The sequence below is a fragment of the Aquila chrysaetos genome, chromosome 8 (genome assembly GCF_900496995.4).
Source record: "Aquila chrysaetos chrysaetos chromosome 8, bAquChr1.4, whole genome shotgun sequence".
NCBI lineage: Eukaryota > Metazoa > Chordata > Aves > Accipitriformes > Accipitridae > Aquila > Aquila chrysaetos.
The window spans coordinates 14,680,788-14,702,478 of record NC_044011.1 but is presented as its reverse complement, the minus strand read 5'-3'; the positions used below and the strand labels follow the sequence as shown (position 1 = coordinate 14,702,478).

The 21,691-nt window shown below is 40.0% G+C and overlaps 1 protein-coding gene across 4 annotated transcripts in view; it reads left to right on the top strand.

Annotated features, from left to right (window-relative positions):
* RMND1 (required for meiotic nuclear division 1 homolog) overlaps positions 1-21,691 on the top strand; it is a 22,139-nt gene extending 448 nt beyond the window's left edge. The window contains exons 1-12 of one of the 4 annotated variants that reach the window (XM_041125154.1): positions 2,124-2,308; positions 2,768-3,285; positions 7,893-8,001; positions 10,943-11,018; positions 11,373-11,412; positions 14,879-14,979; positions 15,976-16,082; positions 18,158-18,222; positions 19,112-19,188; positions 20,343-20,463; positions 21,257-21,373; positions 21,622-21,691. In XM_041125154.1, the coding sequence (XP_040981088.1) occupies positions 2,782-3,285; positions 7,893-8,001; positions 10,943-11,018; positions 11,373-11,412; positions 14,879-14,979; positions 15,976-16,082; positions 18,158-18,222; positions 19,112-19,188; positions 20,343-20,463; positions 21,257-21,373; positions 21,622-21,654 (1,350 nt within the window). In that variant the 5' untranslated portion in view covers positions 2,124-2,308; positions 2,768-2,781 and the 3' untranslated portion in view covers positions 21,655-21,691. The other 3 variants (XM_030021757.2, XM_041125155.1, XM_030021756.2) reach the window with 3 other exon arrangements.

Here is a 21,691-nt window from a genome sequence, read left to right as displayed (position 1 = left end):
GCGGAAAGGACGGCGGCACGGACGCCGGGGCGGCCTCTCCTGCCCTTCCCGCCGGCTCTGACCCTGACGCGAGTGGGAGGGCCCCGCGCCCCCCCCCCCCCCCCGAGGCAGGGCCGTAGGCCGAGTGAGGGGAGGTGGTTTCAGGGGTGAGGAAGAGCCCTGCCCGCGGGAGGGAGGGGGGCGATTCCCTGCCCCGTCCCTTCCTCCGCCCCTGGACTGCCCCTGCCGCAGCCGGGGCAGGAAGGCTGCCGGGGCAGGAAGGCTGCCGGGCTGCTCCCCCCACACACCCCCCCCCCCCGTACTCGGGCACTGCCGCCGGCGGCTGCTCCGCCGGGCGCTCCCCGGGGGTGGCGCAGCCGCGGCGGAGGCCGAGCGTTACGGGACGGGGGCGGGGGGCCGGCCCCCGCCCCGCGCGGTGACGCTGGGCCGGGCGGTGGCGCCTCCCCGCGCGCCCGCCAGGGGCGCCCGACAGCCGCGCGCCGCCGCCGGGCGGGGGCCCGAGCGCCTCGGCTGCCGCCTCGGGCGGGGGCGGAGCTGGCCTCGTTCTTCCTGCGGAGGCGGGGCGCCTTCTCCGCCCGATTGGCCCCCCGTCGGCCCGTTTCCCGCCCTCCCCGGCAGACAGCCAATGGGAGGGCGGCCGCTCCCCTCTCCCCGCGCATACCTGAGGAGGCGCTCCCGGGGGCGGGGCTGCCGCCGCCATTGTTTCCCTCAGGGGAAGGGAGGGCGAGGGGCCCCGCCGCGGCCGGGCGGGGGCTGGGCGGGAGCGGAGTGTGCCGTCAGCGAGGCGCAGGAGAGCAGCGCCCTGCTGGCGTGGCCCCCAGCACCCGGCGGGGGCGGGGTGGGCCCGGCTTACTCGTACATCTTGCTGGCTCTGCCGCAGTAAGCTTGGACTGCCGGCCGGAAAGGCAACGGGCGTGAATAAAGCGTGTCTTGTATTAAAGAGGCGTTGGAAAATAAAGGGTCGATTTGTTTCTGCTGCTCGGAGATGGCGCCCGCTGTCTTGCTGTGGTAGCTCGTTGTCCCGCTTCTTTCTGGGATCGCTCTGTTCCGCGCTTCCTGGCTAGGTGCCTCTGCTGCGGCAAACCTGGCGTTAAGGCTCCGCCATGGAATTTAGTCTCTAGGATCACTGCTTCCTTGTAACTTGCTGTAAGCCCGTACGATTGAAAAATCACCCCTGGGACCACCGTGATTTGAGGCAAGGTTTTGTTGGCTAGGAAAATACGGATCTGCCTGGCCTTTGTGAGCCTCTTTCTGCCAGTTACCCCACGCTTCCGGAGACTTCTCCCCTTGCCCTGGCTCTCTACTACCTTGGGTTGCAGTTGCTGAGTTTTTCAGCTCTCTTGATTATCCAGAGGTAACGGGCCTTTAAAAAGGTAAACGTGCCTTGCCCTGGGCAGAGTCTTCTGGGTCGCTTTTTAAATACAAGACAAGTTTAAAATGAAAATAATAGTTAGTTTATTGTAAGAAGTATGCAAATAACAGGCTTACAAATCGGGCAAAAAGCTACAAGTGAAGAGCATATAAAATTATGCCCAATATCAATTACTTATTGTGTGATAGCCTAAAGGTGTTTAATGTCGTCTTTTTTTTTGTAGTATTGCGTGCTGCTTTCACCAGAATTAGTGTGCTCCCCTTGCGTTAAGTTATGTCAGGGTGAGGTTTGTTTTATTTCAAGTTGTGTGTGCATTGTGCTAGCATCTAGGTATCCTTGTCAGGATGGAGGGCTTGTTCCAGTAGGCATGCGATTTGTTCCCACAAGAAAATGCTTATTTGAACTATCACCTTAAATGCATGGGTGGTATTGAAGATCCTTCTTTACACAGTTTTTGAAAAATAGTCTGAAATTGGCAGTTTTTTCAAACTATACAACTTAATGACTTTTTTTTTTATTAATAACTTGCTGAAGATGGATTTTGTGTCATGAGGGAAATGTTCTTGCTTAATAAAAGCAAATGGGGGCAGGGACTTGACACTGCAATTTTTCAGCAAGTGAAACACACCCACTGAGGTATTCAGTCTACTGCCTGTCAATACTTTTAAAGTTTATTTGATCAGCTCATACAACGTAGCATGAATATAATGAGCTTGCTCTTAGTCTGGAATAACAGAACAAGGACAGTATCGTGTTTCCATCAGCACAGGTAGATCTGCAAGCAGGCCTTGTGGTCCCTCTTGCACCAGTATGTACTAGCAGGATCAAGACCGTAACCTGACTGACTCGGCTCTCGCTCTAGTCAAGACAGATAAACGGAGCTGGATCCGTGCTTGGCTGTTTGCAATACAGCAGTTTCAGCTGATGCTGATCAGTGTGTGTATTCCATAGGTGACATTCCCATACAACCCCATAGTAATCTAATTGTTGTTTTTATTATGTGTAAAATAATGCTTCACAGAGTCTGATGTCCTCTTCAAGGTGTGTGTGCTGGCTCATGAGTAATTTCATCCATGAAATTTCATCTCATTTCTACTGAGAGTGCAGACTGCTACACAGAATGAGCAACAGAGGGAAAAGATGCCTGCTTACATATTGACATAGCAACCAATTCTACTTTTTCACCATGTGTTGCAAGCACACAGCTCAATAATGTGTTTTGATCTTAGAGTATTTCCATAGCGTTGAAAAAAAGCTGTTTAATCCCACCAATGTTTATGTGCTTAAAAGTACTAACACATGCAAAAGGAGTACGGGTCACCTTTTAGATAAGGGGAAAATCACATTCTTTCTTTCCAAAGGGTTGATGGATGATTTTGTTTCTTTTAAATACAGTTCTGAGGGAAGCAATGAGACTGAAACTTCCGCGCCTTCAGATTAGGTCTTTCCACGCTTTAACAACGATCTGCCAGTGCCAAAGCTTCGATAAAACTGGACGTCCACTATCAAAGCTGGATAATGAAGTTGACAGAACAGCTCACAGAACAGCAAAGTCTTGGAATTTGTACGCTCTGAAAACTGCTTCCTCTTTTTTGACAAGCCGATGTGTGCAAGTCAAGAATTGGCAGTTGCTCCAAGGAAATGTATCGGCTTTGGGAAAAAATGTTTACTATCAGAGTGGGGAGGGTTTTTTTCCATTCTGGAAATATTTTGGTGTGGTGACAACGGAAAACTACAAGCTCAATACAGAGCATATTAAAAAGCTTAGGAACATCTCTTCAAGGTTTTACTCGGTTGTATCAGCTGGTAAAATTATTCCAAAACACAGTAACCAGCCAGTTAAGAGGCCACCAAAGGCACCAAGGACCAAGCAGCCATCCAGAACTAACCAGCCACTACTGTCAGACATGGAGGTAAAGTAGAAAATTTACAGTCTGTATAACATTAAGGGAACTTCACCAATTTAATTTAGATTGATTTGGGTTTAGATAAGCATTTTAATGAAATTAACATGGGGTTTTTTGGTGAGGAGGATTTCATTATTTATCCTAGTGTAGTCACAGAGAGGTTGGAGCTCTGCAAACCGAAACAAGCTTGATAGAAACTAGTTTGTCTGGTATTTTGAAGATAAAATAGAGACTTACTAGCAATGTGTGAACAGAAGTGGAGGGAAGATAAGTGGAAAGATGAAATCCATTATTAACAACTTTAACCAGTGCTCTCAAATCACATTTAATATTGAGAAACAAAGTCTAGCTTTCAGAATAATTTAACTTTCCCTAGGTATCCTTGCTTGTCCAGTTCTACCCAGTTTTAAGGCTTCACTCAAGCAGAAATCAAGGTGAATGTAAATAATATAAAGTTTATATTCAGATTAAGTTTCAGATGGGAAACAGAGGTGCAGATGTAGCCTGTGTTACTTGAGGAAGATTATTCCTTGTGTAGAAATAGCACCTTGACCTCCAGACTCCTAGGTCTACAGGGTAATTGCAGCAACAAACTGTTTTGGATAAAATGAGATATGATTAAGTGAAACAGTGCATACTTGTGGCTGTTTCTCCTTAAGATAGTTCTTTGCAAGCCTTAGTACTAGCCAAGGCAGACCTTAAGCATACTTGAATATAAGATCTCCAACGAAGATTCTGGTGTCAGAAGTGTTACTCCTCAAGCTACAACCACTGAGTTCCAGGGTATTGTTAATAAAGTAGTATTATTGATGAGACTGAAACAAGTATTGTGCTTTCAGAAATAGCTTCCACATTGCCTTCACATATGTCTATTACATGATCTAATGAACATGAGCACAGAAACAGAAGTTTTAATGCTTGCCTTCTTGTCTCTAAGCTTCTGTTTAATATTTTGTGTGATGAGCAGGAGTATGCTTTAATGTAACATAAAGGCTCCATTACAGACACTTTAGTTCCCACTTTTATTTTCCTGTTGCTTTGAAAAAAGAAAGTGAAGAATATTAGTCCTGAAACACCATGTAATGTTTCAAGCTTGTTATTCATGCTATGACAATACATTCAGAGATTGCTTCTTTTTGTTGTTGGGTGAATTGAAGTGACAATTTTTTTAGATTCTTAAGGCTTTTAGATGGCAGCATAGAATGCAAACAGTTTCTTTGTTTGACATGTTCATATATGTGTATGCAAGTAATATGCGCTGCTATTTTTACTTTCTTCCATTGTGAAGAAATGGAGAAAATACTCCTGATACACTGAAATAATAATATACTGTCTGAGGAAGCTTCCACATGGCCAAATGCTGTGCCAGAAATCACACAAACTCAGACCTAACAGAAACATCTTCTATTTTTGAATAAACCCCATATGGTTTTGTCAGATATGTAGCCCCATCTACAGGGGTATGGACAGGCTGCCACCTTGTCTGCAGGCTGACAGTACTTTGCAATAAGCATTTTTTTTACCTGTTTGTGTATTTCCTTATAGATATGTAGTATAGAGAAATAACTTAAAGATGTGGCCAATTTCTGCAAGATAACTAACAGAAGTAGCACAAATGGAGAATCCTCAAGGTTTTTTTTCAGCGTGCCATTGGTTTTCTCTAAATCCTGGTGTCCTGAAAAAGCTGCTCTTGCCTGCACCATGTGGAGGCAACCAACAGCCCTCTGGTAACGCAGGCCCTATTGCCAGGGCAGTTACCTGGGGGCAGGCCGCTGAGTCCTCTCCTACCTGGTCTGCCCCTTGAGGCAGTAGCTCTAGGTCCACTCCTAAGTTTCTCAGATGAACCCCGAGGATCTCTGGTGTTTTCTGTCTGGGAGGGCCTGGCAGTTGGCACCTTTCTTTTGCAGAACAGTCCATGTGGGTCCTTCCCACCCCTCCCCTGCACTGGTCTTCATGTGTTGTTTACAGGCAGAGTGCTGAGCAGCAGCAGTGATAAATGGTTGTAAGACCAGTTTTTCAGGATAGATGGAGGAGTTACTTGAAAGCAGTTAACTGGTTTAGTCAGTCCATCAGTGAGTAGTACCCCTAGTCAGTTTAGTTAACCTCCTAAGGTCTGACTGCATGAAAAGCCTTTGAGCTAATTTTTAATGCTATAGCCATATAGTATAGAAAAAGCTTGAAATTAAAGTAAAGATGTAGTATTTACTACACGTAAGATAAAGACTGATTCCTATGGTGACGTGAGGATTTAAGTTCATTCTACAGGTTTTCTTTCTTAAAAATTTTTGTATGCTTGAAGTGGAAGGGGTGGGCTAAGGAGAATTATGGTTCCATGAGCCTGTACAGTTGTTGGGGGTGCGATGACATGGAAAATGAGTTGTTGAGGTACTTAGGATGGCTACTTCTAAGGCTAGCTGTTGTGGTACTCTGAATAGAATCCCAATGAAGCCCTGGCTGTAGGCAGAAAGGAGGAGGGTGGTGAGTAGCTGGAGTTTCTTTCTAGCACCAGTACAGATTTTGTATTCTGGTTTTTTGAAGTTTGCAGGTGAAAGTGACATAGCAGAAAGCATGGCAGAAAGGTTGATCGGCCAGTTAATGTGTCTGTTTTAGGATTAGCTGAATTGCTCATTAGAGTATAGATGTTTTGGCTATATCTCCACCAACTATCATGGGAGCTTAGACATCTAGAGTGCCTGTGGACACATGTATTTTAGGTGTCTTAATCTCAAATTACACCCAATCCGAATGTTCCCCATCAAACAAGATTTTAGTAAAAATTTAAGTGAAACAGTACATTGTAAAAAAAACCCAAACAAACTAGTGCATATCCAAAATGCTATTTCAGGCATGTAGTCTTAGCAGAAAACTTCTGGCTCTAACTAAATGTAAAGTCTTTATGTTGAAACTAAAATTGCAGCAGTAAGACAGAAAGTCTGTCCTGTAGTGCATCTGCCTTGAAATGAACAATAGCACAAGTAATAAACTATGGGAAGCATAGAGCGGGGTAGAGATTTTCAGATTATATACTAGCTGGAAGAAAAGAATTTGTTCCCTTAACTCTTGACACAAGGGTTTCATGGCAGAGCATGTGTACTTGTAATAACCAGAGCTTTCTGGAAGAATCTGAAATATATAATTTGCATTGGCAGTTTAGAGATTGAGAATGGATTTATTCAGATGAAATCATGATAATGCAACTTTGCAAAGGTACTGCAGCAAGGAAATTGAAAATGCAGTTCTGTTCCACTGTTAACTCAGCCTCGTAGCATGGTTGTGGAAATATGCCTACAAAATTGCACACTGAATATTGTCATTACTTTTAAAGTTTATTTTCTGTTAGTGATCACTGAAATAAGATGATGTATAAGCATAGCTTTGGAAGTGATAACAGAATGTTAACATCAAAAAAGAAAAGAAGTTTAAATGTGTGATTGTGATTCTGATGACTGGTAACAGGCCCCCCAAGGAGTACAACACCTTTTTAAGCCTTGCTGTTTGATAGCATATGAGTGCTGCAAGAATATAATTTGGATTTTAAGTTGAAGTATAGTGTGGGTATAAATGCTTGCAGATGAGTACAGTTCTTTTGTTCATTTGTTGTTGGTTACATCCCCATTTGTATTAGTTACAAAAAGCTGGGAAGTGACTGATCCGTAATGAGACACATTGCTTTCTGGATATCTTCCGCTACATTGTACTGAAAAACATTATCACGGGACACATATGGTATCAGAACAAAGAAATCCACTTAAAATGAGTAGTAGAATTTGTAAATCGGTTTACTGTGACTTGTTTGATTCATCAAGAAAATCTTAACAGAGATGATTTTCTGATTTCTTTGCCACACGAGTCAGTCTCATTGCAATTCAGTATTATTTTTCCAGTTATTTGTTTGAATATGGCATTTTAGTTATTTAAGATTGTGGAATAGTGAGACAAACTCTGGCTGTTTTATACTGTTCAACTGTCGTGTCAGTTGAGACCATGTTGTTAGTGCAAGATTCAGCTCAGGGGGACACTGTAGATCTGCAGCACCTACAACAGGCCCAGAAGATCTGCAACTTTCTGTGCTGCGGTGTTGCAGTGGCTCATACCCTGGGAGTTACCTGGGCAGTGAGCTTTGTGCATGGAAGAACATGATGTTTGCAGTTAGAGCTTCTGTTTGATAAGCAGGCTGGGATAGTTGAACTCCATTTACCTTTAAAATATAGATGTTAAAGCTGATATTGGGGGTGTCTTGCTTTTGATTTCAACGGTCAGCCGAGTATGTCATAAGCTGTAGGATGGGAGAGCAGTAGCAAGTGTGGTTCTACTGTTAAAGCATTTGATTGGCATTCAGGGAAGAAGGGTTCGCTTTGTGGCTCTATCACAGAGTTTTTTGGTGCGACTTACTTATGTCACCTGGTTTGATCTCAGTCTGTGATTTGCTTTCCCACTTAACAGTGAGCAAGTAATCTCGTTAGTATTTGTACACCAGGTGGACAGCATGGCAATGATATCATAGAAAAGAGAGAATAAATGTCACTCTCATGATAAATTTGAGGCAAACAATTGTCATACGAACATCTTGCTTCAGCCTTACCCTAACTCAAATCTTTATTCCTTTGGCACAGAATCTGATGCAGTGCACAGCCTTTGCAACAGCAGATGAATATCATCTTGGTAATCTGTGTCATGACCTGACTTCACATGGATATGTTGAAATAACAAGTTTGCCTAGAGGTAGATTTTTGAAACGTATTAAAAGCAATGTTATACTTTGGGAAATGAAATATGGGTGAGGTATATAATTTTTATAACTTTATGTATTCTTATTCTGGTTAATACCCTGGAATATATCATACTGCCTATAAAAAATATTGCTTTGCTTTAAAATACCATGTGCCTAAAAAAGCCACAACTAAACCTTTCAGAATAGCAATATAACCAGCACTTGCTGTTACCCTATGGTAATTTTCCCAAAATTACAATTACACTAAAAGTATTGAAAAATTAGATGCATGCAGGAAAAGTAAATTTGAAAATTTTCTGATACAAAGAATTTCTATAGGAATTTGCTAACTGAAAAAATTTTGAAAGTTTTCTTTATTTTAATTAATCTTTCAGTAATGTGATACCGTAATGCTTCAGCTGTCAAAACAATTTTGTAATTTGGAGTGTTGCATCTTCTTCCCATACCCACATTTCTATTAATGTAAATCACTGAGGGTTGGAGAGGAAGGCATGCAAGAGAGTATCTTGCTGACTAAGTGAAATGAAAAAGATACACACATAAATGCCTAGTTCTAGTAAAGAGAATGCAGCTGATACTTTTTTTTCATTGGGCCAAATATATGCTAGCAATTGTTGAATGCTTCACTTAGCTAGGCTTCAGCAAAGTAATTGCTTCTGGTTTCCATACAGTTATCTCTGAAGACTTGGGAAAGTATGGCTTGGAAATAGCTGCAGTATACTACAAGAGAAAAACAAATGGAGCTTTTTATAGCTTAAGGAACCTTATGCCCTAGAACAGCTGTGATTTTCATATGTTGGCAGTAGAATGCTTTTTTTTTTTTTCTTTCTTTGAATGAACAGATTAGATGAAGCTAAGAGAATGACAGATAGCGTTTATGAGCATTTCAGTAGAGGTTATCAAATACCTGGCTGCCTCTCAAACACTTAGTAATCCAAGTGCAACAATACTCCAGTGGGTCTCTTTCAAACACGAGATTTACTATGATTGTCTTGCTCAGAAAGATGAACATGGAAGGACAAGGTGCTGTAGAGTATAGGCTTCATGTTCCTTTGTAGTTTCTTTGTATTAAAACCAACACTGGTTTCACAGCTTTGGGATAGAAACTTTGTACAAACAATCTCCAACACGACTGTGAATTATCGTAAGGCAAATGTTGCTGGTGCTGGTGTTTTACCCTGGGAGTGTGGGTTTTCCCAGTTCTTTCATTTCTTCATGGTGTGTTTTTGACTCCCCACAATAAATACACTGTTTATCAAAAGTTTGGAGGAAGTAATGATGAAAGGATGTTGGATTGTGCCAGTAGATTTGATGTCTTCTGGTGGTTGGCTTGTACATGTAGCAGTGGTTGGTTACCAACTCAAAACATCGACTCTTGGAAAATCAAAAAATATTAGCACATAGAAATCTAAATCAGCAATTATTGTGTGGATTTTTTGCTTTGTAGTGTTCTTCCTAAGCATTATTCTTGGTTTTGACCTCTTTAAAAACATTTTAGAGGTAGATCCTGTACCTCCACTTACAATGGACCAGATTCTCTTCAATTGTGTATGTTTTGGCTGGAGTGGATAAAGATAAGGGTGATATTTGAAAAGGCAAATGAGAAAATGCAAACAAATGTTTCTTCCGTGGTGAACTCAAACTTCACACCTAAAACTTGCTCTAGTGATTCAGCAAATCATGTGTTTCTGAACTGGAATAGCAAGTTAAAGAAAAGTCTTTAAAGAGTTCATACAGATCCGTGTGGTCTCAATTTGGGTATTAGCAAAAGTATATCCGATTCATCTCTCTCTGCTGCCTTAGTCTACCTGGCCTCTGTGGCTTGAGCAGTAAAGCAGAGAGTGGAATTTGTACACAGGCTGAAACTGATGCCTTGTCACTTGACTTGTGATCTTTTTGCACCACCACAGGGTTGAACTTTTTAAGGCTTAGGTGTTAGGCCCTGCAAATTCCTCTTTGTAGAGTCTCACTTTATAGTAGAAGTAGGGGGTTTTGCTGATCTAGCTTCCACTAGTTCAACAAAATGAGTCATGCTGGAAAGTAACCTTTTTTTTGTTAAAACCACATCAGGACTTCTAAAACTTTATCTATATTAGCGAGTAGTAGTACAGTGGAGCAGACCTGTAGGGGAAAAAAGCAAAACGCTGTTCTGACAACCCAGCATTCACATTTTATAAGTTTTGGGGCATTCTACTTACACTAGCTCAAGTCTGGTCCTTTGTAACAAATGCCCGTTAGTGGTTGGAGTACCACAGGTGCATTCTTGGAGCTCCTCTTTGACTTTAATTTAATGCAAAAAAAAAAAAAAAAAAAGCAGTTTGTGTACTCTGACACTGTTCTGCAGTGCACATCAGAAGCGTGGTAGATGAGGGTGGCTGGAAGATTTGTTTCAAAAGCATGATTCTGATCCAAAAGGAAGATGCAGGTGTACCCTTTCCTTTCTTGGGGGTATGCTCTTTCAAGTTTCTGACTGTCAAAGCAGTCAGTGCAATTTGAGTGCAGATCAGTCCCTTGCTATATAGAAAAGAGAAAGATATTATGGGCAAGCAGATTTAAATGGTAATTTCTCTGCAGTTGTGGGCAACTTCAGTCACTTTACGTGTCCATGTCTATAATCTGTTCCTGGTTATTTACTATGCCCTGCATCAGTTTTCCCTTAAGTCTTTTGTTCTTCAAAACTGTTATATTTCATTAACTAAAGATTCCAGTGAAGTTCAGCATAGTGGCTGAGTCTCTCTGGAGCGTGATGTTTCAGAGAAGCAGTGTAGTTTGATACTGTCGTTGTTTCCTGACAAGCATTTCCATCAGAAAAATAAAATACGGGACTGGCTGATGTGTTAGCATGTAACTGTTAAACTGGAATTATATGCTTATAGCTATCGTGTAGAAGTTTGACTAATTCTTCAACTTTTTTCATTTATTTCAAACTAGATGCTGCAAACGTTTTGGTGATTGGTACTGAGAAATCTGCAAAAGAGGATGATCCTGGCATGATTTTTTTCTTCAGGTAAGCTATAAATCATGCCCAAAACATTATTGTATTAATAGCAACAGTGTGACAGAAGTAGTGCAGCTTCCTAGATCGTTGCATCATATTATCTCATGAAACTCAAGGAATAAATGTTCAATCAGAATCATTAAAAAAAAAAATCAGAATTATTTAAATGGTTAAAAAATAACTTACTTTCTCATGTTTTTTGTCTAAAGTATGGCTAAAAAGCAACTATTATGTAGGTTTTGTGAAGATAGTATTAAGTTTCTTGATTCACAATGACAAAAATTGCCACTGTACAATTTGAGTATTGCGTTGAAATACATTTAAACAGTATAATTACACTTCAGTTTTTCCTTGAATTCACAGGGAAGGGGCTGTTGTGTTTTGGAATGTGGAAGAGAAAAGTGTAAGTAAAGCAAAACTGTTTGTTAAGACTTCATAAGCAGATGTTTTGTCAGTCCCACAAAGCTCAGCGTGCTTGGGCGTTGTTTGGGAGCTTGGATCTTTCCATGAAGGAAAAGGACTGATCTTCTAATGAGTGCAGGTGCTTGCCTCCTGCTGCCCTGAAGTGTGTGGGTTGCTGATAGATCACCTTTGAAACTTGACTTTCTGCACAAAATGAGCAAATATATGTGTAGCATACAAAGTGGATAACATTTTCTGCTTAAAGCCAGAAATCTGAAACCTTAATCTAGTGAGATTGACAAAAAGAAAATTCTTTCAGCTCTACGTCCTGAAGTAGATCAGAAAAATCAATCTGTGAATGGTTGTTTGAAAGGCACTAATGTAACAGAAAATGTGTTAGAAGAAAAGGATCATTCTATTCTATTCTATTTAAGTTAAAACTATTCAAAACTTATGTTTGGATAACTTTGAAAGAGACAAAATTTGTAAGCAACTTTTTAGTATTGTTTTGTGTTTCTACCAGTTAGCAATTTTCCTGAAGGAAGATTTTTATTGGCTGGTATAATTGTTAAAATACGTTGATATTGGAATGACATGTCCCTTATGATAATTTGGTGCTCTTTGCTGACCAAGAGGGGTATGCCACAGGCATATCTATTTTTATGAATAAATTTATAGTTATTTGAATTTTTTTAATATAATATATTGGTTTTTATTACTGTAGTTAAATAAAACTCTATTCTAGATACAGAGGAAAAGTATCGATCTTACCTGTAGGCAGAGTATGTGAAATTAAATGGTGTATTAAATAGATGAGTCTGAGATGCACAGAAGATCACAGGAGGTTTTTCAAGGTAAATGAAAACACAGAGCAGTTGTTTCCAGATGTGAACAATTTCTGGATTCAAGTTCACTTTTTCTGTTTCAGACCTGAAATGTTCCTGATTTCCTGTCTGGTTTGGGGGGGTTCAGTATATCAGCTGGCCTACAAAAAGATACTAGTTCTCCCTTCAAACCTTGCCTGTAGCACACTTAGGATGCTATGGCTGTAACTACGCTACTGATTCACAGGTATTACTGAAGACTAGCTGACTAACTCCTGTTGATTTTTATGAGTTGGGCATCACTACCCACTGGAGTACTGTGAAAAATCTGGTTTTGTTGTACATGCTTAAGTACCTTTGAAAAATTGATACCACGTTTTTCTTGTCAGTACTAGTAACTTTAGTTGGTCCCTTGCTAGCTTTATGTATAAAAGAAGAGGAAGACTGCCTCTTTCTGCTTATTGAAATCATAGTAAAAGTTTTAACTTCCAAACAACTTGCTCAAATAGAGGAGGTATTTTTATGCACGTGTTTAATGAACTGAAACAAACAAACATACAAAAAACAAACTGGTCTGTAGAACAGAAACTGAAAGTAATTCAGTAAAACAGAACGTAGGGAATCACTGTGAATGGACAAAATTGCTTTTTAAAAGTACTCCAGAATGACTATTAGGAGAAGAAAAACTATTTAAAACTAATGTACACTTAAGAAGTAATAACTACAGACTGATCATGAATAGAAATTTAAAATGTTAAATACCGTTTTCAAGTACCTGAGTAGGGAGGTCGTGCAACAGCTTCACCACCAAAAATAGCAAGGGCAAAAAGCAAAACTAGCTTTGAGGTGGAGTCTCATCTGTTTTTTTAAAAGGAAATTGTGTGACGTGATTGCCTGTAATGGCAAGAGTTTGCATTTAGTGAATCCAGAACATCTCTTCTCATTAAATCTACTGTGTCACAGGTAGTCCCTTCCATAAAATTAGTCTGGGCTTAGAAGAAACTCACATCAGTCAGTGGAAGCCTTTGTATTACTCTGACTACATAAAAGAAAGCTGCCACTGAAATACAGTTTCTCATTATCCAGAGCAATGGAAGAACTTTGGAAGTATGCACATTACAAGACCTATGAATTTCACAGAATCGGCTATTGTCTGTAAAGCTTTGTTAAATCTTGCTCTGTACTGGCCCTGGGAAGCCTGAGCTGGTTGTAGTTCTGGAAGGGACTGTTAGTCTATTAACAACATAATTATTACTGTATTACTAATGACTTCACAAAGCCAGCTAGAGCACTTGGATGCAAGTGAACACACTCTTGAAGTCTGGCATGCTACATTATGGACTGGCTATTACGTCTGGCATTGTTTAGCAGCATTTGCCTTGCTGTACTGTCCCTGGACACACCATAGCTGGTTGGCTGAGCTGACTGGCCTAACAGCAGACAATTCCTTGCTTAAAAAATGAAAATAATTTTTCATACCCTTTTTTACCACAAGACTTGGAATATATGGCAAGTACTAGTCATGCTAATACTAAATTCAGGATTATGAAACAAGCAGTTGTAGCTGTAGGGTTGGGGGCTTTTTAGTGAAAAATGTTATCATGTCTTACATAGATACTTTCACCAAAATTCTTGAAAGCAATGAAGAAAGCTAGCACTGCAAAGAAAATCCCTCTTGCAGGTGATCCAACAGATTTTTTTATTTACTAGCATACAGTTTTGCACTAAAAGGTTAACTGTTATTTTGAAGAGAGTGTTTTAAGTATGTGGTCCACTTAGTGGAAGATTTACCTCTAAAGAATTTAGGCATCAAAAGTGTATTGGGTTTTTTTTATTGGCTGTTGTGTAGCTAAATGCCTTTTAAAAACCTGTAGGTGAGTGGGTTTTTTAGTTCAGAATTTGTTCTAATTGCAGAATGATTTTTATGAGGGGAGCCTTGTAGCACGTAGGATCCCTCATCCTTGTTCCTTTCTAAGGCAGATGTCAGAGGAGAAAGTTTTGTGAGAGAAAAGGGCTCTTTCTTCCTGCATCAGGTTTTAGTGTGCTTGAGAATAAAATGACAATGAGATTACTTCTGCAAGTAAAATTGCACATTTAACTGTTTACAGAGTTGAATGTGGGCAGCTGAAACCATTTTTACAGATTTCTGTAGTGATAAAGGATTTCTGTAATATAACTCAACCTCTGGTAGCCAAAACAAAACTATTGATTTTAGCAGCAAACTAGTAATTTCGGCAGAAACAGCCACCTGATGTACTTATCCTAAAGATTCATTCCCACACTCAGACATCTGCCAAAATCTTGTACAGCACATTGTTTAATACTGAATATATCCGCACTGTCTTTACTGCTGCTGTGGTTAATCCTTACCCTGTTTTATATATGCAGACATTAAGTGACATTTTAGTCTTCACAGATTCCTTGCAGTTGTTCATAGCCATAAATTCTTCCACACAGCTACAGATAGCTTCAGAAGTAAACTGTGTTAATAATCACTTCATTACTTAGCCCACCTGTTCATTGTTACTTAAATAACTTCAGCATGAAAGTTGCATTCATCAACCTATTATATGCGAGATCTTTGTAGAGTGATAGTATACTGCATGGTAACTGTTCCTGTGTGTGCAATTGTCTTTTTCTTAGATGAAGAATGTCATGCGAGTGTTAGAACAGCATGAAATTCAGCCATATGAAGTTGCACTAGTCCATTGGGAGAATGAAGAGATGAACTATAGAATAGGAGAGTAAGTATCTTCAAGCACTCTTTATATAAAAGCTAATAGATACCTAAAACAAATTCAAGCAAAAGCAACTAGTAAAAATATACTTGTCCTTACTCTTTTTTCAAATGAGTAAAATAAAGGAGAAAACAGTAAATTGAAATTGACAAATTTTGCTGCATTGCTAAACTTGCAAGTAATGGCCTTTGTGACTTCGTTATGCAGTAGATTTTGTAAATTATGAAGGTCCATGCCCACACAACTGACTATGTTCTTCAGCAATCCCGAACAGAAACCATCGTGATCTCTATGGAAGTATTTCTCCAAGTAAATGATTATATAAATTATCTGTAGTTTTCCAGCAGCACCAAAAAACAACTCCTAGACAGGACACTGTAACACTAGGAGCTGAGCTAATGAGGTTGAGCTTATTTAAGGTAACCTGGTAAGAGGACAGGTTTTCGTTTTTGTTTTTTTTTTCCTAGCCATTTGAAAACTGCATGTACTATCCAGTTGTGTAATTTGTGATTCCAGACATATTCCATTGTGCTTATGCAAGTTTCATAGTGAGATTGACACGATAAATTAAACAACTCTCATGCCCCCTTTTCTTTGCTCCTGGCCCCCTATGCAATAGAGGGTTCAGGGAAAGTAACATCATAGCAGGGAGGGAGTGATGTTGATAGAAGAAGAAAAGAAAAACAGAAATGGATAATACAGGAGATAGTGAGCAGCAGAGAGGCCAGCATCCTGCTTACTCTGAACTATCTATGTGTATATAGTAATGCTGTAGTTACCATCATTTCTTGCTGCAGTTTCATTTAAACCTAGAAAATTTGGTCATAATATTAGTCTTAGACTGAGGAACTAATTTTCAGTGATTTGTTTTGGTTATTGTCAGGTTGGACATGAGTAAAATGTAAGGACAGGGATGATGTCCATATAGATATGGTATGCTTTATATAAATAACCTTTGCTGGTGGCTTAGTCAATGAAGATGCTTCAATCCTGTTTTAACAGAGGTCAGTCAAAGCTTCATAAAGGAGAAATCTTGTTAAATTCTGAGCTGGATAGTGATGAAGTTGTTCTGCAGAAATTTGCTTTTTCAAATGCCCTTTGTCTTTCTGGTAAGTTAATATTGTTTGTAATTTCAGCCTATGCTACAGATTTTGTGAAATGTCATTATAAGTGGGACCTGTACAGTGACAGGTTGGAGAAGACTCAGTGTCTGGTTTAGGCAAACTGTGTAAAGATTGATTGTGCTTCAGTGGGTGGATTCGTTTTCAAAGCTTTTACCTTGTTTTCTGTGAATTTGAATTACCTCATTCAATGTAAATCATCCCAAAGATTAACAAAGCACATTAAGAAACATACTTTGCAAAAGATACACATTCTACTGAGCATCCTGTTCCCCACCCTTGAGAACTATTCTAGGATAGCAACGAGTGTAGAGTCCAGTATTAGAAACCTGTCAGTAATCTTAGGTAATTCATCCTGACATCATTTCCTCTAACAAAAAAAGCTAGATGCCAGCTAAAGAAGTAATGTAGAGCAGTGATTTCCAGCTGGGAAGGTGTACCAGTATCAAAGGTGCAGACCAGAGTCACAGATAACGTTTTCCAGGCTTATTAGCCATGGCAGGAGACAGCAGGAGGCACTGGGAAGAAGTCAGGCTCAGCAGTGCTGCTGCTGCTTGAGGAAATACACCTCTCTGCTGCTTCAGACCTCGAATGAGGTAGGAAGTGGGAGTAGAAGCTAGCAGCAGTAAGGCCGTCCTCAAAAAGACCTTTAAAGGACGTCTGGTCTGTCTACCCCTACTGCTTTTAGGGTAAATTACAGGATTCCTGTAGTATTTGGGGAATTGCACCTTCAAACAGAAGAGACATCAAGAAACAGGATGCATGTTTTTGAAGTGATATACAATTTGATGAAGAGTACAGCATAACTAAATGGCTCTTGACTGTTAAAGGAAGAACTATTGAGGAAAAAGCCTTTCGTTCCCTGTAGTTTTCCTATTCATAAAGCCACTGCATGGAAGCGCAGTGCCACATATAATGGAGCAAGCGATTTATTCCCAGGACATAATTGGTACCAATTTATGTTAGTGGGAGACATGCACATCATAAAGGAAAACAGTTCAATAATGTTTAATAAAAATGAAGGATGCAAGTATAGTCCAAGTCAAATTTATGACACAGCAGAAACCAACCTCTGTCAAATAATCGGTAATAGCTGAAATGCCTATTGGCTTTTTTTCAGGGGCTAAATTAAATGTCATTTAAGTCACTGACTTGGATTAGGCCTCTGTGTTCAAAAGATGAGTGTGAACGATGCTCGGCATTGGATTTACTGTCAGCGTCCTGCCTATATGATACTATCAGTTACTACCATGAAAGAGTTCATTTTGACAATTACATCTTCCCTGATTAATTCTTTGGAGTAAATAGGGTTAATTTTTGATCTGTTGTTACTTCATTCTTGTTGGGGAATCTGCGGACTAAAGAACAAAGGCGTGACTTTTGTCATCTTCCTGTAGAAACATCTTTCCAGGCTCAAGCTGAGGCATCATAGAATTTGTGTTGCCATTGCCTGTGCTGAACAGCTTCCATAGAAGAGAAGTTATATCTTCAGTGAACAGTATATTCACCTAAAAACAAAATGGGAGATTGCTTAAGTTTGAATTTAGCTTCAACAAGTACAAGTGGTGTGTCTGTGCAAGCTAACTCTCCATGCTTTGAGTGTGCTGCATCAAATACTGGACAAATGGAGAATGAGAGTTCTGCAGGGTGCTAGAAATGCAGTGGAGACTCTTGAGCAGCACCACATGAAGTCAGCCTGACTCCAGCACAGCTCGTTATCTCCAGTCTCCTTGGAAGGTAGCTCGCAAAGGCTTCGTACATACAGTAGAGCACTCACACAACTTCTGAGCTGAAGCAAAAACTCTCCTGGATCTGAACTGATCATTTGGAGAAGAGAGCTGCGCTCAAGGTGGCTCTGCATGCAGAGTTGTGTCAGTGCCCAACCCAGATTTGTCCGTAGGTGTATGAACATTGATGGTATAATACTAACGGTAACTTGCTGCAAATAATGTTTGTATGTATCAACATGTCTTGAAGCAGCATGTTGGCAGATTTAAAGTTACGATTACTAGAAAGCATATATACGTCTCACAGTGTCCTGCTCTGTCGCCTCTGTGTTGCAGTAAAGCTGGCTATTTGGGAATCATTATTGGATAACTTCGTGGAATCTATCCAGTCAATTCCTGAGGTGAGGTCTTGTTTTTACCTCTCCCCTCCTTTTCTCCTGTGCTTTGTAAAAGATCAGGCCAGATACAGCTGAGGATATGCAAAAAGCAATTGAATGCTTAAAATGTTTGATGGTAAAGCCATCAACGTAGAGAAGCTCAGAACATCCGCAAAGCGGTGGGACAAGAAATCGTCAGTCTTTAAAGGGTTGGGAGTGGGGTTCTGTCTTGGAATGTTTCCCATGTTGTGCCACTGTCACCTGCCACTGTTGAATGTGTACACGTAACAGGACAAGCGGCATTTAAAAACCTGCCACAGTGTGTGGTAGCTTGGGCTGAAAGTAATGTGCTTTAACTTGACTATAATGAAGAGTTTGGGTGAGTTACTTAAACCACAGTTTTTCATGAGACTTAATTAAAGTACAAAGCGCATATGATGTCACACAAAAATGAAATTCCTAGGGTTCAAAAAAGAAAACATAATTTTTAGTATTTTTTTATGAAGGAAATAAATGGTAATACATTGTTTGTTGTAAGTAAAAAGTCTATAAAAAGGCTAAGTAGTGGCAAGGTAAAAGAACACTGTCATGACTTAAAAATAACAATAGTAGGAAGAAAAAACAAATGATCTCTTGTTCAGGAAATCATTCATAGAAAATGCTCCAGGATTTTGTACAGATACTGATGTCATACTCAGTGATTTATTGAAAAAACCTGGATGAAGAGTTGCATGGTGATATTCTTACAAAGCTAGATAAGCAAGGCACTAAGCAAACAAAACTCAAATGTTAATAAGTATGATATGCATTCAGATTTTAACTCATAGACGTACTTCAGGCTGTAAAACTCCAGACTTCTTAAGTACTAGTACATGCTACTTGATCAAGCGGTGAACAACTTGTTACTTTGCAGATACTGAAGTCACGAAGGAAGGTAAAACTGTCTCATGCAGATGTAATGCAGAAAATTGGAGAACTCTTCGCATTAAGGTAACTTTTTTGGTTACACCCAAGACATTGTGTTACACAGAACTTGAAAATTAAGTTCTGCGCAATACAAAGACCAGAATACACACGAAACACAGTGGGGTGGGGTGGGGGAATTCCTTCAACCTTCTTTTGGCTGGAGACTGCGTGTGCTGTTTATGTTAGAGGACCCGCTGGCTCACCACTCACTACGGCATCTCAACTATAGACAGGCATTAAGCAGCATATTGTAAATGCCCAAATTCCATACCCTTTCCCCTCCCTGGGTCCAGCAACGCAGGTCTCATAACCAGTAATTATAGTAGATACTAGAGTGTGCAGAGGACCCCAGGAGGAAGGACAGGGGTAGGTAGAACTGTTAACTACGGCCTAGAGTTAGTAAAACTTTTCTGTAAGTTCTGTTCTTCCCCTGACTTAGAAACCACTGCTACATTGTAAGAATTTAATGAGTTTTTTTCCCCTCTGAAGTGAGATTTGGCCATTGAGAATACAGAGCATTACACACTCTTTTACAAAAAAACCTCAAAATCAGTGAAGAGGTAAATTAAAAAAGCAATTTCTATTTGAAACATTGGATTTTATATCCCTACTTGAAGGACTGTTCAGTAATGAACAATGATGTTCTAAGTGTCCAAAGATTTATATGAGCAGTAGGTGGAGGGCAGGAGATTTTAGCTCTTAGCCTTTATAATGTTGAGGCAATAGCCTGGTTCAGCAAGGTGTGCTGTGCTCACATACCCACCATGTCAGTGTCAGTACCAGTCACACTTAAGAGTTCTGAGATATAAACAAGCTGTTAAGGAGCTCCTCAGTAACTTTAATCCACGTACCACTTCAGTGAGCTACTAGCATAGTCAAGGACTTCTCTGCAGATATCAAAAGTTAAGGTGACAAGTCGAGGAGGCAGTGTTGCCATAAGGCAAAAGTAATTTATGCTCAAAACTGTTCCACAGTACAGTATTCTCAGAAAAGTTTCAGGAGATGTGACCGATTTTAAACAATCACTACAATTGTATTTTTACTATGAAAGGAGATTCTTTTCATATTTTACTTAAAATTACAGGAAAATTTTCCTGTTTCTTTTAAATGCTATGTAAATATTTGCTCCTGTATTCACCAAAAGTAAGTTTGACTACTGTAGTACCCATTCTTTTTAGGCACCGTATAAATCTGAGTTCAGACCTGCTAATAACACCTGACTTCTACTGGGATAGAGAAAAACTGGAAGAGCTTTATGACAAGACTTGTCAGTTTCTTAACATTAATCGCAGAGTTAAGGTATGTGTCTTACTGTTAGGAGAATTTTCCACGCTCAGATCAGCTGTCTTTCTTTGGCTCAGCAGGGTTACAGACTGCTCCATGAATGTCTTGTTTTAATTGTAGAAACTGATTAAAGAATAATAGGATCCTATACGATATCCCCTTTTCCATGTGTTCGTAACCCACTCACATGTTTTACCCAGTTTAGGTTAACAACCCTGCCTCAAATCAATGGATTGTGTATTTCCTGAGCCACTAAATTAGGCGTTACATGGTTGTAAGAAGAGGATGTTTAATTCTTGTTCTGAAATGTGTGCAAGAAAACAAGTTAAAAACTGAGATGTGAAGCAGTCTTCTTACTGACATGACCAGTCAGGTCAGTTCATTGAAGGGGGACATAATGCTTGCTGCTGAACCAGAATGAGGAGCACAAAAACTACCTCTTTCTGGTGGTTCAGCAACCTTCAATATTTAGTTACTTTTGAGGCATTCCAGTAAGCTGCAAATTCTTTTTCTTGTGCCTGTTTTCATAAGTAGATAGCACCCAGCAGCAGTTTAATACCTGCAGATGCATTATCTAAATTTCAATTATTTTTGTGAACCTATTGAAAAAAGAGACTCATTTATATTGAAACTTCTGTCGCTTGCACATGTTGCCTTACAGGACTTTCTGTTCTTTTCTTTCGCAGACAAGTGTTAACACCTCCCTAGTTCTGCTCAGCGAACCCTTCTGTGGATTGTGTTCCTTTATTTAGTGATCTTGTTCCGCTTACGGAATCCAGATTTGCCATATATTTGGAATCTCTTGCAGGTAATGAATGAAAAGCTTCAGCACTGCATGGAGCTGACAGACCTAATGCGAAATCACCTGAATGAAAAGCACACTCTACGCCTCGAGTGGATGATAGTAATACTCATCACCATAGAGGTTGGTGGGGTTTTTTTCCACTATCACACTGAAAATGTAATAACAAGTTCAATTTTTATATCTCATAATTTGAGAATCAAGATTATTTTATTAATGTACTGTACAAGTGGATTAGTCTTCAGTTCTTTGCAAGTAACTTGTGAATTGCAGCTATAGTTATTTTTCAGATTACTCGTTTACAGTGTAAGCTGTTTTAAGGATCATTAAATCAAATAAAAATTCCTATCAACATGTTTGCTATTCCACAGGTTCTGTTTGAACTTGCAAGGGTAGTTTTCTGATGACAGAAGAAACTGAGGAAGAAGAAAACTGACAAAA